The sequence below is a fragment of the Bactrocera neohumeralis genome, unplaced genomic scaffold, assembly GCF_024586455.1.
Source record: "Bactrocera neohumeralis isolate Rockhampton unplaced genomic scaffold, APGP_CSIRO_Bneo_wtdbg2-racon-allhic-juicebox.fasta_v2 cluster10, whole genome shotgun sequence".
Lineage (NCBI taxonomy): Eukaryota > Metazoa > Arthropoda > Insecta > Diptera > Tephritidae > Bactrocera > Bactrocera neohumeralis.
Window position 1 is genome coordinate 23,987,427 of NW_026089623.1, and position 16,803 is coordinate 24,004,229.

Below are 16,803 nucleotides of genomic sequence, written 5' to 3' on the forward strand. Positions count from 1 at the left end.
TCTTCTTCTATTTGTTAACTGCAGTAAAAGGAATAGATAAATATGAAAATTAAAATAATATCTGTTTTTTATGTTGCTGGAGGAAACCAAATGTAATTTTATTACACTTATTACGTTGTTGGGTCAATTTGACCCACCTAGTATTTTGAAACATTTTGCTGTTTATTATTACATCACTCGATCAAGAACGCCGACAAAGAAAGCTAGTTATCGGAAATCGAGTATATTTTGCACAGCTCTATGTTTATATATTCTCGATAAATTTATAGCCTTTTCGAAAAAGGGTAACTCCCGTTTTATACACCTGTGCAAAGAGTAATGCCGGAATTACATGTACAGATATTCTGCATGCAGATCTGCACTATTTTTTCCAGCCAAAACACATGTGCAGTAAATTTTGACAATCAGTTGATTGCAATAAATAATTGAAATTGAAATTTAAAAATTTTAAAATGGAAGTGGAAAGAAAAAAAGATTGCAACAATTGCTTTTACTTCTAGTTGCCAAAAAGAAATTAATTAATATTTTAAGCTTGTGCGCGATAAGTGATAAAAAACACGGGTGTGGACGATTCCTATATATGCGGAAAATGAGAGAGAGCTGCATGGTTTTTTCAATAATTTATTCATCTATATACATATATAAAAAAACAATGATTCCTTTCAGTTCCAAAAGGCTACTCGAATGCAAGTGGATCAATTTAAGCTTCTTCTAAGCTTAATTAAAAGGTGTATAGCAAAACAGTTTCATATACTTACGTCGTCCAATACCAGCAGAATGTCGCCTGGCAATAACATTAGTGTAAGTACATTTTGTTTGTAAATTTTATAATAAATAAATACATATGTTCATCAACAATAGATATTTGGCCCATGGAGTTTGCCGCCTGATGTTGGCTTGGGCTTTTCGAGTAGGAGTATCAACAATTGGCAAAATTTTATTGGAAACATCCGCAGCCATTTGGGATGAACTTTCAGGAATATACTTGGCGCAACCAAATGAACATGAGTGGAGGCAAATAGCCGATTCATTTAACATCAAGACAGGAATGCCTCATGTTGTAGGAGCTGTTGACGGCAAACATGTCCAAATCAAGTGTTCGCGAAAATCCGGATCACTGTATTTTAATTATAAGCAATATTTTAGTATTGTGTTGTTAGCCGTTTGTGATAGCAAATATACATTTACCGCAGTAGACATTGGAGCTTACGGAAGCCAAAGTGATGGCAGAGTGTTAAAAATCAGTGGTTTTGGAAATAGAATATTAAACGGAACAATGAACCTACCAGAAGCAGAAAATCTTCCACGTAGTGCGATAAAATTCCCATTTTATTATGTGGGAGATGCTGCTTTTCTGTTGACAAAACATTTGATGAGGCCATATCCGGGAAAGTGTTTGGAAGCAAACAAAGACCACTTCAATAAATGTTTATCCAGAGCGCGGGTTACAATTGAAAATAATTTGGCATTTTAGTGGCTAGATGGCGAGTTCTCAATAATTCTTTGAATATGTTTCCCGAAAATGCCAATACCACAGTTAGAGCTACATTAATTTTACATAATTTTGTAAAGCTCCATAACGCCGAATTCTTTTGTCCCAATAACTTCGTTGACCACATAAATGAAAGTGGCATTCTAATTGAAGGGCAGTGGAGACAATTTGTAGCGCCATTACATCAGATTACGATATTATCAAGCGCTAACGCAAGACGAAGTGCTTTTGATACCCGAGATCTTCTTAAAAATTATCTCTTCTTTAATAAATAAGTAAATAATTGAATAAATGTATTATAAAATAAATATGTCGGTTCGACGTAACCTGTATGGATTTGTATTCCTCAAAATTGTTTGCGCTGAAATAACAAAAACAACAACTACAAAATAAATAAATAACTTTGTACTTTTTTATATATTTGAAATGAATGGGCTTTTATTTGAAATGCTAAATATTATAAAAGATGTTAATGAAAAACTTATTTTCTACGATTCACAAAAAATTGGTGGAATGTTTGAGAAATTTGGAGTTGTAACTCCGACATTTCCAGGCTATTTAAATTAGCTCCATCCGCCTGCTTGGCAAGGCTTTCAAAAAAAAAAAATTGAATTGCGGATCTCTCCGTGCCACCGACCAATATTTCCTCGGCTAACGACGTCACTCTTTGAAAGTCTCTATTCGAGCTTTCAAGTAATTCCTCAATTTTACGTTTCCGTCCAGTCTGTGTCTGTGTCTGTGTCTGTGTCTGCGTCTGCGTCTGCGTCAGTGGTGATTGAGAAAAGATATTTAAATATACACTGCTACAGGCGGATTCACCAAAGTCGCTGAGGAAGGAGTCGTCACCTTCTGTCGTTACGGTGCCATAATTGCCTTGTGTGCTGAAAATGCATATACAATAAATTATACAAATAAAACAAGATTATACAAAACCTACTTCAAGTTGTCCATTTCAACGTCCTTTAAAAACTTTAAGCTCTCTATCCACTTTCACTTTTTGTGTGGCGAATACACACCGCTTCCTGATGGTCTCTTTTTTAAGTCTTTGTAAAATTTATCTCGTAAGGTCCGCCAACGGGCCTTTAGCTTCTCACCTAAAAACATTCAAAACATGAATAAATATAAATTTTCTGTTAGGTTATAAAATTAAAGATTTACCTGGAATATGCAATTTCTCAAATAGCTCCTGAAATTTGGCGTCCCACAGGTAGCTATTTTTATAATTCCCAAGACTTTTCTCATATAGGAACCGGTTTCGCCAACAAATTCAATCAATGTTTCTTCCATTTTTTTATATCTTTTGTTTATTTTCACTGAACAGCTGAGCGCAATTTAAAATGTTGCCGGACTTTGCTCAAAAATTAATTATTTGAATGTTGTCAGCACTGCCTCTGCGCACAGAAATTCAAATTTCACATGCCGTGCAGATCTGCATTGAGGTGCAGAATTTGAACTGTCAAATCAGTACAAATTTTTTTTCTGCACGCAGAATTCTGCACATGTAACTCCGGCATAAGTGTCGATTGTTTGCTTAGTTAGTAATTTTTTGTCGCGCAGTAAGGAGCTTATCAAAGTTTTTATAAAGAAAGTGATTGCTAAATATATATTTCTACAATGTCCGAAAGGAAGAGAGTAAGTCAAGTTATTTAATTTACTATGTTTATGTTGCTGTTACACATTTTTATATTTTTGTTTTTGAAAAGAAACTAAGTATTGAAGAAATACACCAAATTATTAATTCTGATGCTGAGGATATTTTCGACGAAAATGATAGCGATGAAGACTTTGTACCTATCGCAGAAAATGAAACGGACGATTCAAATACTTCATCCAGTGAAAGTGAAGTAGATGTCGGTTTTGAAGGTAGCAATGCGACAGAAGAAGTCAATTTGCCAAATATTTTATCGAAAGATAAGAGCATAATATGGCATGATCAGCCACTTCCAATTTCAAGAGGCAAAAGTCCTCGAAATCAATTTTTATGTCGAAGTCCTGGCCCATCAAAGTGTGCTATTTCTATGGTCACAGATACAAAATCCTCTTTTGATATTTTCATGCCCTCAAGTATAAAAAACATAGTGGTAGAAATGAGCAACATCAGACAGTTGGAAAATTATAGACCTTATAGAATTGGAAGCATACATAGCATTGCAAATCTTAGCAGGAGTATACAAATCGCACAATGAAAGTCTAATTCATTTGTGGGATGAAAATAATGGCAAACCAATTTTTCGGGCCACAATGAGCTTGGAAAGACTTATGAACATATCACGATGCCTTCGTTTTGACTCCGCTGCAGACAGGGATGAGAGAAGACAGCGTGATAAATTGGCACCTATAAAAAAAATTTGGGATCAATGGAATCGGCAGCTCAGGTCATATTATCACTTACAAGAAAATGTAACAATAGATGAGCAGTTAGTACCTTTTCGTGGTCGTTGCAGCTTCAGGCAGTACATTCCATCGAAGCCCGCAAAATACGGCTTAAAAATATGGGCTCTATGTGATTCAAAAAGCAAGTATGCCTGGAGCATGGAAGTTTATTTAGGACGGGCAAGAAATACGCAACCGGAAAGGAACCAAGGTAGTGCATTTATAAATTGGCTTTTTGTATGTCTCAAACCTAAGTACAGTATAAATAAACCGTCTCTATACAAATATTTTTAGGTGAACGTGTTGTTCTATCCCTATCAGAACCCCTTCCCAGAGGTCACACTATTACTTGCGATAACTTTTTTACGACGTACAATCTCGCCGTTCAGCTACTTCGCAGGAACATTACTTTAGTCGGTACTGTGAGTAAAAATAAGCTTTTTTTGCCAGGAGAAATTGTCGACATGAAGGAAAAGAACATTTCAGAAAGCAAATTTTTATTTACGGAGAATGTAACTATTGTATCGTACGTCCCAAAACAATATAAATTTGTTGTAGCATTGAGCTCCCTTCACCATTCTCCACTTGTTGATGAGGGTGACAGAAAAAAACCTGAAATAATACTTCACTATAATAAAACAAAAGCTGGTGTGGATGCGCATGATCAGCTGGTTGCTAACTACACATGTAAACGTCAGACCAAACGTTGGCCAGTTGCCCTCTTTTCGAATATCTATACTAATATTATAAAGCTGAAGAGTTTGTTTGTTTGTTTGAACGCGCTAATCTCCGAAACTACTGGTTCGAATTGAATAATTCTTTTTGTGTGGGATAGTCCATTTATCGTGGAAGGCTATAGGCTATATAGCATCACGCTGCGAGCGGAGAAACAGTGGTAAAAAAAAACGGGGGAAATTATTTATCTTTGAGGGCTTCCGTTCCTTGCGCTGCGAAAGCGGTTTATGAAAATTTCGAAGAGACAACATATCTCATTTACACATTTGCCGACGGCATTTTCATTTCGGTAATATGAAATTTAGAAGAGCGAGTATTAAGACGGTTGTGTTGTGTTATATTATGAAAATAAAGCACATTTTCAAAATAACATTTTTCCAAAAAATTAGTATGTAGTTTAATATTGTTAATTTACAGAATAATTATGCAAATCGGGTTGGGAATGAGCGAAGTCTTTAATTTAATAAACTTATACAATAAATAAAATATCATTTCTCATTTTAAATTTGTTATTTTAATTGGTATATAAAATTTATTCCACAATTATTATATAGTAGTCCAAAAATATGAATTCTTATTTTCCCAAAAATACATTTGTAAAAAAAGGATCTTTATCCTTTTCTTATTATCTTATTTTTCCCAGAAATACATTTGTAAACAAAATGATCTTTATCCTTTTTTGTTTTCCACATAAAAGATTTAAGGAGTTCAAGAGCTCAAAACGTGCGCTACATCAGCTACCCACCCGACGGCATTTCGTAATATGATAAAATAAAATTTTCAAGAGCTCAAAGCATGCGCTGCATCAGCTCGAATCTACCTACCCTACGCCTTTGCGCAAATGATTATGTTATGATAACAAATGCCCACATACAGATTTGGCAATGGCAATAGCCTACGTTCTATGTTCTCCACTGTTTCTGCTATCACTCACGCGGTCGGCTCCGTACTGAACGGTCGAACGCAGCGCTAATTTGTTTTTGCGATATATTATCATCGTAATAATACTTTTTAAACACATTTTCATTTTGTAGTTGTTTTCTATATAGTAGATATTTTTTTGTTTTAGTATATTAATTTGTTTCTAATAGTTTCATAGTAGTTAATCCTTTTTTTGTTTTCATTTAGATTATTAATTAAATAAATAGGTTAGTTTACCTTATTTTCGTTTTATCGTAATTCTTTTGACATAATATTCAGTTAATTTTACATTTCTTTTTTCTACATTCTTATTATTAATTTTCTACGTTTTTTCTTTGTCACTATAATGCCTAGAAAAAGAACTCAGCTTTCTCGGCAGACTGCTACTGCAAAGCGACTGCGGGTTTTGAGCAGCAATGAAACTGAGGATGAGAATATGCATAGATTGGGTACTCAACGAGTAATCAGTGTACAAAATCGTGCTAGGGAATCGAGCGTTGAACGTTCGCAGCGTCTTGCCTCACAAAATTTCCGAACTTTGGCGAACCGACAACGGAAATCAAGCGCTGAACGTTCTTAACGTTTGGCCTCACGGAATTCCCGAACTTTGGCTGGCCGCAATCAGGAATCAAGCGCTGAACGATCCCATCGATTAGCACAGCAAAATGCCCGATCAGCAAGGAATAGAACTCGCAGGCAACGAGTTCAGAGCAGTAATTTATTGAATGCTGCGTTTATTTATGATTGCACCCTTGACTATACTGAGTTAAATGATATTGATATTGGTAGAATGGATAAAATTTGCAACTTATGCCAAGCAAAAAAATGGGCGGCGGAAGCTCCTGGTCTGTGTTGTAGTGGTGGCAAAGTATATATACCTATAATTCCGCAACCTACATCAGTTTTAAAAGAACTGATATCAGGCTCACATCCATCATCAAAGCATTTCTTAAATCACTCAAAACAATATAATACACTATTTCAGATGACTTCATTTGGTGCCAAAGAAATTCGTGAGGGAAACTTTATGCCCACTTTTAAAGTCCAAGGGCAAGTTTATCATTTGATCGGTGACTTACTTCCAGCTGAAAGGGCGCAACCCGAATTTTTGCAAATATATTTTGTTTCCCATTCAGATCAGATATCTTTGCGCTCAAATTTAAACCCTAGCTTGCAAATCGATCCTATCGACGTTCTCCAAACATATCTTCACGATCATAATACGTATATTAAAAGTTTTAAGTACAATCTGGAAAATAGAACGCCCAATGATTTAAAACTTATTATTCATGCTGATGTGAAACCGCCCAAAGAGCGTCGAGGTCGGTATAATGCGCCAGTAGCAGACGAAGACAAAGGTCCCCGAGATATTGTGTTGACTGAGAGAGATGGTCGACTTCAACGAGTTTCTGAAACTCATAGATCTTATGACCCGCTTTAATATCCCTTAATATTTCCCTTTGGAAACGACGGATACTGTATTAATATTCCACAGCAGGATACTACTGCTAGATCTAAAACAGTATCATGTATGCAGTTTTATGCATTTAGACTCATGGTGAGAATAAATGACTTTAACAGCATACATTATTTCAAAGGATTATTCAACCAATATTGTGTTGATATGGTAGCAAAAATGATTTCAGAGAGGCTTGACTTCATCAAAAGAAATCAAAAAAAAATTGAGAGCAGAAGAATACATTTATTTAAAAGCTGCCGTCGTAAATAATGGGAATATAAACGCTTCTAATACTGGCCAGCACGTTATATTGCCGTCGTCATTTACAGGATCCCCCAGATTCATGAATGAAAAAAGTCTAGATGCTATGACATATCTCAGGAAATTTGGAAGAGCTGATCTCTTCATTACATTTACATGTAACTCAGAATGGCCGGAAATAAAAATTGAGTTATTACCTAATCAACATTCTTACGACAGACATGATTTGGTTTCTAGAGTATTTCATTTAAAACTCAAGAAAATGATAGACCTACTAACGAAGAAGAATATTTTTGGACCATCGAAAGCTTTTGTTTACAGCGTAGAATGGCAAAAAAGAGGTTTACCTCACGCCCACATTTTATTGTGGCTGGCTAACAAAGTACAACCAGATTCTATAGATGCAATAATATCGGAAATACCTGACAAACAACAAGATCAAATTCTTCATAATATTGTCATAAAAAATATGATACATGGTCCTCGCGGATTTCATATTTTGCGTCACCATGTATGAAATAAAACGTTTGTTCTAAAAAGTACCCTAAACATTTTATTTCGGAAACACAAACCGGTGATGACGGTTACCCAACCTACAGACGAAGGTCTCCAGATAATGGTGGAAACACAGCAGTAATTCGTGTCAAAGGTACAGAAATGAGCGTGGATAATCGTTGGGTGGTTCCCTGTAATCCAGTGCTATCACGAATTTTTAATGCACACATTAACGTAAAGTTTTGTCAATCGGTCAAAGCTATTAAGTACATCTGTAAGTATATTCATAAAGGTTCTGAACAAGCCACATTTTCGTTACAAATGAATAACGATGAAGTAGAAAAATACCTAAATAGTCGCTATATAAGTTCCTCGGAAGCGTTTCCAATTTTCTATTCATGAACGTTTTCCGGCAGTAGTTCATTTAGCAGTTCATTTGGAAAATGGACAAAGAGTTTATTTTTATAATAATGAAAATCTCCCAGATCGTGTTGACAATCCTTCATCAACGACACTTACAGCGTTCTCTGATCTTTGCAGAAGCGACGATTTTGCAAAAACCCTTTTATATCACGAAGTTCCTCAGTATTATGTGTGGCAAAAAAATTCATTTTCTCGAAGAAAACGTGGGCAAGATGTTGAAGGATATCCCGGTGTGAAAAAAGACACAACTTTAGGCCGTGTTTACAACATTCATCCAACTCAAACTGAATGTTTTTATTTAAGGATGTTACTGCAATATGTTCGCGGTCCAGTGTCATTTGAACATCTAAGGACCGTGAATGGTGTTATTTTCCAAACTTATCAAGGCGCTCGCAAGGAATTAGGGGTACTGGAGGGAGATGAACATTGGCAAAATACCATGTCCGATGCTGTCATATCCGAGTCAGCTACAAAATTAAGGGAATTATTTACCGCCATCATCGTTATATTTTGCCAACCATCTGACCCCCTAGAGTTATGGAATAAATTTCGTAATGCTTTATGTGAAGATATATTAAACAGACTGCGTAATGAGAATCAGGATATGACATTAGCATATAATGATGATGTATACAATGAAGGACTAATCATAATTGAAGATAAAATTCATGAGATTTGCGACAAATTCCTAACTGATTTTGGGCTTCCTGCATTAAAAAGAAATTATTCGCTTTTGGACCCGTTAGAAGTAGCATTGAGAAAACCATATGATATAAATGAATTAAATGAGTATATTATGCAAAATGAACCAAGATTAGTTAATGACCAGGTGACAGCGTATAATGGTGTTCTGCAAAGTGTTCGTTTCAATGAAGGAAGAACTTTTTTTTTGGATGCTCGCGGTGGGACCGGCAAGACCTTCATTACTAGTCTTATATTAGCAAAAGTAAGGTCTCAGGGATAGCTAGCCTTAGCAGTGGCGTCGCCAGGTATCGCTGCAACTTTATTAGCAGGTGGACGCACAGCTCATTCCGCTTTTAAATTGCCCCTAAGTGTTTCTTTAGAGAAAAATAGCGTGTGCTTTATACGTAAAAATGGCCCTTTGGGAAAAGTTTTACAAGATGTCAGTTTAATAATCGGGGACGAATGTACCATGATCCATAGAGCTTACGTAGAAGCTCTAGACAGAACTCTTAGAGATCTTAGAAGCTGTGATAAAATCATGGGTGGGATTACTGTTATGTTTGCTGGGGACTTTCGACAAACTTTACCCGTAATAGTAAGGGGAACCAGAGCAGACATTGTAAAGTCTTGCCTTAAAAGTTCTCCATTATGGAAGTTTGTAAATATTTTAAAATTCTCGACAAATATGAGACCCCTTTTGGGGGGAGGTAGTATAACTTTCCCTTCAAAATTACTTTTAGTAGGAGATGGGAAAATACCTCATTTTCAAAATAAAATTGAAATTGACCGGGATTTCGGAGTAAGAGTAGGTAACATTGAGGATTTAATATCAAAAGTTTACCCTGACATCAGCGAAATAGAAAATAAAGATCACCAATGGATGTGTCAAAGGGCAATATTGGCGGCGAGAAACAGTAGCGTGGACGAAATTAATGACATAATTTTAAATAAACTTGAAGGAGATATAGTCACATACACATCTATTGATAACGTAATGGATCAAGAAGATGTGGTCCATTACCCACTGGAGTTTCTAAATTCTTTGAACCCAAGTGGCCTTCCTACACATTCCCTTAAGCTAAAAATAGGCGCCCCAATAATTTTACTTAGAAATCTGAAACCACCTAATTTATGCAACGGGACCCGACTTCAAGTCAAATTTCTTCGCAATAACGTGATCGTTGCAATCGTTTTGACTGGTTTTAATTTCAAAAAAATTCTATTTCCCCTTAAGCTATCCTTCGCCGTTACAATTAATAAATCGCAGGGGCAAACATTTAAACACATGGGGATCGATTTACGCCAAGACTGCTTTTCATATGGCCAATTATATGTCGCATTGTCAAGATCAGGTTACGGAGAAAATCAATATATTATTCTGCCACCAGAAAATAAAACAAACAATATAATTTACGCAGAAGCTCTTTGATAACAGAAATTGACGCGGACGAAGATAAAGACGAAGCCCAAATCACTATTCCACGCGGACGAAGTCGCGGGCACAGCTAGTGTTAGATATATCGGCATATAACGCATACGTAATATGGACAGAGATAAATCCCTCATGGAACACCAACAAGCTTTATAAGCGATGACTTTTTCTTGAAGAGCTGGGAAAGCAAATGGTCGAACCAAATATTGTCCACAGAGAGAGACTGCCGTGAGGAATCGCTGCTAAGAATATAGTAAAAAATATTCAAGAAAACTCCAAATCTGCAGAAGAAACGTCTACTTCTAATATTTCTGCCAGAAATGAATCCACCAAAAAACTACAGCGATGTTTCTTCTGTCATCATACAAAAAATTCGAACAAATATTCAGCTGTTTGTAGTACGTGCCAAAAATTTGTTTGCGAGGAACACAGCAGCTTAGTTTGTGAAATATTTCTACTATTTTCTATAATTAACGTACACTTAACTTGATTCAAATAAGAAAATATGAACTCTTTCAATAAAATAGTGTTATTAGTGGAGTTTTTATAAGTGGTCAAATTGACCCAAAACACTATATGTGTAATTTTTTCCTAACATAGCAGAAGGGTTAAGAAAAGGTTTCCAAAATCCAAATAAAAACTTGATGGAAAAATCGTACCTTCGCGACCCGTACGTTCGCGACCGGTACTCAACCTTATAAATAAAACACCAATGGACAAATTTCAGCGTGCAATTAGTTAGGAGGAAGTTACTTTATTCCAATTTAATATAAATTAATCCTTTTAGAATATTTTGCTCCATTTCGCTATTTTTTGTGTTTTCTAGTTGCACCCAAAAGCAACTTCCATTATTCGTACGTTTGCGACCGCATGTTTGTCGCTAACATATTAAAAATTAAAAATCGAAAGATCCTACCTTTTGCACCAAAGAAAGACCTAGCAAAATGCTATCGAAACTTAAAAAAAATTAAGACAAATTTATGTTTCTTTGTTTTTTGAACTTTGAATGCGTGCGAACGTGCGGTTCGCGACCGTTGGAAATGCTTATATATGTATATTAAAGAATGTTGTGTTAGTTACACCATTTATAACTGGACTGAAAATTGGTGGGAAGGCACTCAACCACGTCTCAGAATCAGTTGTTCGTTGTTTTTGCTGGATTATGAACTTTCGAGGCACCCACTTTTCACAGAGCTTTCGCCTCTTTAGAGCATCATTGTCCTCAGTGCTCATTTCGCCTGTTTACAGCTTAGCAAATATCTTATCAACGGTGGATTTCCCTTAGCCCAAATTCAACAGTATTTTCCTCCGAAAAACAATGCTTTATTAACACACGAAATGCTTTATGATCCATTTTTTTATAAACTAACGCAAGTTGCTTCACAAAAATGCTATATCTCATTAACTAATAGTTATAATCCAGCTAATAGAAATCATATACATCGACGGTAGTAGTTGTATTATCTGTGTATCAGCCACAGTGAAACGTGGACGGGTCCTCTAGTAAAAAACTAAAATCTTTAAGGACTCGCGGCTCATTACGCCATAGTAGATAATTCAGAACTACTTGAAAATTTTAAATCCTCGACTTACGCAATATACGAAAACTGCTTAGACCAGTATGAAGAAAGAAGAGTTTTGATCTCTGATCAATTATAGCTAATAAAAGAAATTACACCTACTCCGAGAGGAGAGCTTCCAAAAATAGACAAGCAAAGGCAAGTTCAGGCATGCACCTCAAGGTACCCGCATGTGGCACTGAAACATTTTATGAAGGTTATGAAGAATGGCCGTCCTTCCGGAACTTGTTTACATCAACCATCCACAACTATCAAAAGCACAAAAAATGTATCACCTCTGATACAAAACAAAAGGTCAACCAGGCGTAATAGTCAAAAAGATCGAATTAAATGACGATAATTTCAATTCGACTTGGGAAGCTCTAAAAGCAAGATACGAAAACGAAAGAATACTGATCGATAAACAAGTAACGACAATAATGAACTTGCCAAAAATAAAGAAAGAAACAAGTAAAGAATTCATTAAACTAGAATCCACTGTTTCAAATTGTTTGTCGGTTCTATCGACTCAAAATTGCTCCACAGATAGCTGGGACCCAATTTCACATTACCACAAGGATCGTTATTTTTATGGGAGCAATCACTCTCATCTAGAAAGAAGTGCACACCGTGGCAACAGATGAGAGATTTTATGACCCAATATGAAATAGCGGAAAGAGTAAAGGAAAAAATAGTCGGAACAAAAAAATTCAACACGACCAAAATCGAAGCTTAAGGAAACTTAAAGCTAGAAGCAATAAGAATTTAAACAAAAGTTTCTACAAAACGCAATCGTTCATATCCGAACAGAAAAAATATACGTCATGCGAACTATGCACAAGAGGACATAAACTGATGTCTTGCGAAAAGTTTAAAAACTAAAAATTAATGAAAGAAACAATTTTGTGTCCAAAATACTTGTCACATGCAAATATAACCACGGGTTTGATTGCAAAAGCAAATCCTGAAAACCAAAGTTCTAAAAATTGCCAAGAGACATCATGTTGCCCAAAGACACAAAAAGTTCAAACACTGCACAGCGAAACACAAAGTAGACTAGTTATAGAACCAATTACCACCATGTCAACTCAAGTTGGGGAAACCTCAAACAAATACCATAATTTCGATACAATATTTCGAGAGATAGGGAAACTTCCCCCTATATTAAATAAAGCTGTAGAATATCCGTATTGTGATGATTTCTCTTAAGCCACAACTACTCGATCAAATAACGACCGCTACGTCGTACGACTACCATTTAAGCCATCGTTTTCCAACACTTAATGAATTTGCAGCAAAAACAAAGTCAGCTGCCCCCTGACAACCTTATATAAAAACACAAGCCATACGGATGGCTATCGCCAATAATGGTACAAAAAACCTGCTTAAAAAATCGCAAGTGGCGCGCTACTAAGTGCCAAATTAGTGCATACGCACTTAATTATAAAATATAACAAAATTGTCTCAAAAAGTCGGAAAATCGACACTTTTCATACAACATTGCTGCATACAGGTTTAAATTTTCAAAACTAAATAAAATCTCAAAAGGAAGTTAAGGGGTCACCATCCCCAATGCGATACAGTGACGCACATACACTTACAAAAAGCAAAGGTCGCTCTTATCACATCCATCCAAGCGCTCCTCATATACATATGTAGGTGGGTTATGGGAATCGGTTATAAAAAGCATCAAATGTATTATGAAGAATTCTCTACTCTACGAGAGAAGCCGTTCTCCATTCACGGCCACTCTCTCGCAAGATCCCTCAAATTTCATAGGCCTAACTCCAGAGCTAGAAGTACCCATTCTGGCCATATCTGAGCCAGGCATGGAGTTACTATCCGTTGTATCCGAAAATACGGAAAAGGAAAATAAACAATTGTCATACCAAACCAATAAAATATTCAAATAATGTTAATGAAATGAATAAAAACAAACCACGCACACACTTGTTTGCTGTAATAATGAGTCTTCAAAACAGCAAAATCAAATAAACATGCAAAACATATTAAAATGTATATTCAAATGCATGTGGTATGTTTCAAACTAAAAACCGTTTTCCACATTTACGGATAAAAATGAGTATATTACAACTCCATCATTAAAGTACACAAAGTATTCTGCGCTTCGGCTACTGCACCAACAGTACGAATAAATATATGTCGCAGCATATACGTATAATACTACGCAAAATATTCGCCTAGGGGGCCCAGGATGTTTACATGAGTTAAGCCCCCAACTATATGAAGGAAAAACTGGCGCACCCTAAAAAATCATGCACCATTTTTATTATAAGAGTAAAGTTATGAATAATATCAATAGTTTAACACTTCGTTGGTTTTTGATATCGTTATTATTGGAGCTGCTGTATATACAGTTACGGACCCTAAAATAAAATCAAAGGGTTTGTTTTAAAATAATAGTACAATTTTTTTGTATTTTTTAAATATGTGGTAACTCTTTTGCAATAATAACAAATGGAACCATGTATGCTTTAAAAAAGGGGAAGGTATAACATTGTCGAATTTTACAGTTAACTGCAATTTAAAAAATGTAAATAGCAGGCCATCCTCTTTGTTTAAATGAGTTAAGTCTCCCCCAGTCTTTGCGCAATACACCACATCCGATGACACCACACCTGTACACCAACCCACGCAACAAACAGGATGGACAACGGGATAGCAGATAAAAATCGTTATCCGCAAGCCGCACCGCAACATCAATTTTATACTTTCTTTTCGACCCTGCGCCGCACTTGCTTCGATCGATATCGTTCCGATCGCGCCAACTTCCAGCGATTCAACACAATTCGACGGAATAGATTATTTCGCAAAATATTGTTCTGTAAACAAAGGACAACTTTAAGTAAATTATACATTTTAAATACACTAAACCTTTTAATTTTAAACAGCTAAATTCAGTGGTTTGTTTTCTCCGATAAATTTGGTCTTTTATTATGTATTAATGCTTAGTGACAAAATAGTAGAATCAATAACGAAATAATTTTATAAACAGAAAATATTGTATTTAATAAACGTAATAAGTAGTTATATTAGCTTAATTAGATCTGTGGAATGAATATATGTATTAATTATATATGTATGGAGAAAAATGTGTCGAGCAAAGCATTGTTTAGAAGAAGAAATGTTTACCGTAAAAAATTTGGAATGTGTGGGTCATTCGCATAGGGAAATTGCAAACATATTGAAAATGTCGCAAAAACTTGTATTTGATGCCTCAAAATCTCCGAAAAGATTTTAAAGAAGTGTCCGAGCTACGACTGAAGGCGATCAAAATATCGCAAAATTATCGACCCCTTCCACTGCAACCATTAAACAATAATTTAGTGCAAAAATTTCTTAAAGAACGGTAAGAAGACAACTTGTATAGAAAAATCTCTTTAGCAGATCGGCCCGAAAGGTGTCAATGCGGAGCAAATGGCGAAATACACTTCGAGTCTTTGGTTTTCAGATCATGTTAACACCAAAATCGTTAGATGTTACTCTAAATCCCAGCCTTAATTCAATGCTATTTTATTTTTCTAAACATTTTATTGTTTGTAACTGTATTTTGTCAAAATAAGTTGTCAACAAAAGTTGTTACAAATGAAGAAAACTGTAAGGCGATCATTTGAAGAATTGAATCCTTTTTAATTATCATTGCACACCACAGAAGGAGAATTTTTAACATTCGCGCGAGTTAATTTTTACATGAAGTAAAAATGAGTCAAAAGAATATAATTTTGAGCTGCACTGAAATTTATACTCATTATTAATACTCTTAAGACTAACTTATTACATGGTTCTTACTATAATTACTTCTTAGTATAACAGACATACTAACTGGTCAGTTTCCCCTTTTAGATAATAATAATAATAATACCCAACGATTACCCACCTCCCGCCCAACCGACGCGAGGGGCGCAATCCGCGAACGAGCGGAATTAGCCGAGTCATAAAAGGCAAGAGAGTTTTAAGCGTTGCGATCTTAAGCTGCTCAGCTACAGAAACAAAAATTTCAACAGCCGAAATTAAGAATTAGATTAAAGTTTATAATTATTAAATGTTACTTGTTAAGAGTAGATAAAATAATTTTTTTAATGGTAAAGAGTGAGTCTGTTAGATCAAATGTGCTGGAATGAAAATTGAAATCATGACATATACGGCGGAATGGTTCGTTTAACTCAAAATTTGTTCTAGAAAATTTTAAAAGTAAGGGTCTAAACTGCCTGGTAGGGCGAGCGGGAACGTTAAAATTAATATCAGATAAGAGAGATGGGCTACAGACTGACCCATTCATGAGTTTTACAAGAAATATTATACCAAGCATCTCCCTACGACTAGCGAGTGTCGGGAGATTTATAAGTTTTAAACGGTTAATGTAAGGGGGAAGATTTAAACTGGAATCCCAATGCAAATGATTTAAGGCAAAAAGTAAAAAATGTTTTTGAACGGACTCTAACTTATCCGAATGGACTTGGTAACTAGGGTTCCAAACCACAGAAGCATACTCCAATATAGGCCTCACCAGAGATGTAAAAAGAATTTTTGTGGTAAGCGGATCTCTAAATTCTTTAGACCAACGTTTAACAAAACTAAGAGCGCCTTTAGCTTTAAAAACCGTGGAAGATACGTGAAGATTAAAATTGAGTTTGGGGTCCATAGTTACTCCCAGATCAACAAAACTGCATACTTGCTCCAACCTAAAGTTTTGTATTGCGTATGAGGTAGGGTCTACAGCTCTACGTGAAAAGCACATCGTTTTACATTTTTTAAGGTTCAATGGCATGTCATTTCTATCACACCAAGAAACTAGGTTGTTTAAGTCTGTTTGCAACTGACATCTTTCGCTGTTTGAAGTATATGTTTTAAAAAGTTTTACATCGTCAGCATATAATAAAACTTTTGAAAACTTAACAACAGATGATATGTCGTTAATAAATAACAAGAACAGAATTGGACCAAGATG

At 35.5% G+C, this 16,803-nt stretch overlaps 2 protein-coding genes and 1 long non-coding RNA gene across 4 annotated transcripts; 2 read left to right on the top strand and 1 right to left on the bottom strand.

The window, feature by feature from the left end:
• On the top strand, window positions 1-1,919 carry LOC126765404 (uncharacterized). Its single transcript, XR_007668342.1, has 2 exons — window positions 1-801; window positions 862-1,919. It is a non-coding gene; the product is annotated as an uncharacterized LOC126765404 (long non-coding RNA).
• Window positions 1,891-2,901, bottom strand: LOC126765377 (uncharacterized). Of its 2 annotated transcripts, XR_007668336.1 has the most exons (3): window positions 2,651-2,901; window positions 2,430-2,586; window positions 1,891-2,373 (listed from the first exon to the last, which is right to left on the bottom strand). XR_007668336.1 is itself a non-coding variant. In XM_050483106.1 (2 exons), exons 1-2 carry the CDS (start codon window positions 2,441-2,443, stop codon window positions 1,974-1,976), a joined length of 414 nt encoding a protein of 137 aa, XP_050339063.1. In that variant the 5' UTR covers window positions 2,444-2,901; the 3' UTR covers window positions 1,891-1,973. The 2 variants fall into 2 exon arrangements, 1 of the variants encoding a protein (XP_050339063.1); XM_050483106.1 differs by having other exon boundaries at window positions 2,430-2,901.
• Window positions 2,902-3,200: 299 nt separating this feature from the next.
• LOC126765307 (piggyBac transposable element-derived protein 4-like) lies at window positions 3,201-5,010 on the top strand. Its single transcript, XM_050483029.1, has 2 exons — window positions 3,201-4,076; window positions 4,160-5,010. The coding sequence occupies exons 1-2, from the start codon at window positions 3,734-3,736 to the stop codon at window positions 4,675-4,677; spliced, it is 861 nt and encodes a 286-aa protein (XP_050338986.1). The 5' UTR covers window positions 3,201-3,733; the 3' UTR covers window positions 4,678-5,010.
• Window positions 5,011-16,803: the final 11,793 nt, after the last annotated feature.

Excerpts from the sequence above, each read along its gene's own strand:
- LOC126765307 (XM_050483029.1), top strand. The coding sequence starts at position 3,734 with ATGAGCTTGGAAAGACTTATGAACATATCACGATGCCTTCGTTTTGAC. Across the intron at positions 4,077-4,159 it reads GCAACCGGAAAGGAACCAAG|GTGAACGTGTTGTTCTATCC; the intron begins GTAGTGCATTTA and ends AAATATTTTTAG.